Source organism: Tarenaya hassleriana, unplaced genomic scaffold (genome assembly GCF_000463585.1).
Source record: "Tarenaya hassleriana unplaced genomic scaffold, ASM46358v1 Cleome1841, whole genome shotgun sequence".
NCBI classification, from domain to species: Eukaryota; Viridiplantae; Streptophyta; class Magnoliopsida; order Brassicales; family Cleomaceae; genus Tarenaya; species Tarenaya hassleriana.
The window spans coordinates 1-1,567 of record NW_010965255.1 but is presented as its reverse complement, the minus strand read 5'-3'; the positions used below and the strand labels follow the sequence as shown (position 1 = coordinate 1,567).

General features: G+C 41.2%; 1 protein-coding gene across 1 annotated transcript; it reads right to left on the bottom strand.

Moving 5' to 3' along the window:
- Window positions 1-6: 6 nt before the first annotated feature.
- Window positions 7-1,526, bottom strand: LOC104810663 (programmed cell death protein 4-like; the record flags this gene model as incomplete). Its single annotated transcript, XM_010537013.2, has 3 exons — window positions 1,263-1,526; window positions 489-583; window positions 7-293 (listed from the first exon to the last, which is right to left on the bottom strand). Coding segments are annotated over exons 1-3 (599 nt in total), but the record flags the coding sequence as incomplete, so codon positions are not given.
- Between the last annotated feature and the right edge of the window lie 41 nt (window positions 1,527-1,567).

Here is a 1,567-nt window from a genome sequence, read left to right as displayed (position 1 = left end):
AGAAGCAAGACAAACCCGTCTCTGATCTGGTCGGGATTGATGACATCAGCATACAATGCAGAAAGCAAGACCGATGCCATTTCCTTCTCCTTGTCATGTCTATCCATAGCCACTGAGACGAGCCGCTTGATGAAGTATGGATGATATTCACTTGAACCTAGTTCTCCAAGATCAGACGCTACCACCTCCACATCACCGGTGCTGAAATATTCTTCAATGATGGAAGCCACAGCTTTTTTGTAATCGTCCAAGGGGTCGGAAACAGTTGCGCCAACAAGCTCGTATGGTTCCTCCTATTACATCAACCACAAGAAGAGCTGAGCTTCATGACATATAAGAAAGAATGCTCGAAAGACATAAATAAGGTAAAACATCAACGACAAAGGAAAAATTCCGCTTGAGGCATGAAATAATCAAACATAACAATCTTATTCGATTACTTATAGTTAGTCACAAAAATGCAAGCAGCAAACAGATGCATCAATCACCTCCCCACTGTCGTAGTTTGGATCATTCCGATCGATGTGATAGACTCCATCAGTGTCGAGAAGTTTTCCCCAGGTGCCCTTGCCACCGGCCCCATCTATGAGTGAGGTTAAAGAACATTAGTCACGAATATCCGACAGAGCAAAGGGAAGAAAGTTGGAGTCATAAGATAAAGCTTACACAAACTAACTCAACATAAATTGTCAACAGCTGAACATTCACATCCAAACTGACACCGTAAGAGAATATAATTGACTCAAATAATCTCACATCTTATTCATGCGATATTCTCTTGAGCGAATTGAACATGGCATTGAAAACAAAACAAGGAAGAAGATGTTCGAGTACTTGAATGCAGTTTTGTTGAAGACCAAGTATTATGCAAACAACAGATCAATGAAATTTCAGATCATTGAGGAAAAAATGATCAAAAGTATGACGAGACTGTTTGCTGAGGGAACAGTGGATAGATCCCCAACCTATCAGATTAAGAAAAAAGAAAGACAAGGCAAACCGAGGAAACATACACTTTCAAAGGAAGGAAGTCAAAGACAGATTGAAGCTAGGAATTGGGTGAATCCAAAGGAAGAAAGTCAACCTCGCTTTCCAAAATGAAAAAAAGGAAAAAAAAACTCAGGGTTTCAACAATCTCTGCATCAATTTCTCAAAGAATGTAGATGATGCTATCAATAGTTTTTTTTTTTAATCTTTGAGAGAAAGATGTGAGGCACAAATCTTAGAAGGGAAATTCGGAACCGATGCACGAACGAACTCACCCTTCTTTACACGGATAGACTTCCCGCTGTGAGACCTACGGTGTCTCACAGCATTTGATCCACCAGATGCCTTTCCACAACCAGATACTTTCGGCAGATTCTCTGATCGTAAACACGAGGTAGGCTTCGGAGAAGGTGGAAGATTCTCTGCACTCTCGCAAGCAAGTTTCAACATTTCCCTCTGCCCGTCTGTCAAAAACCCCTCCTTTGATGCCATCTTAGCCAATACCCTATTGCTGGAAACCCGTTAGAACATTTAATCGTCTCAGGAAAGAATTACCACAACATCGGAGTGGCTCCTAATC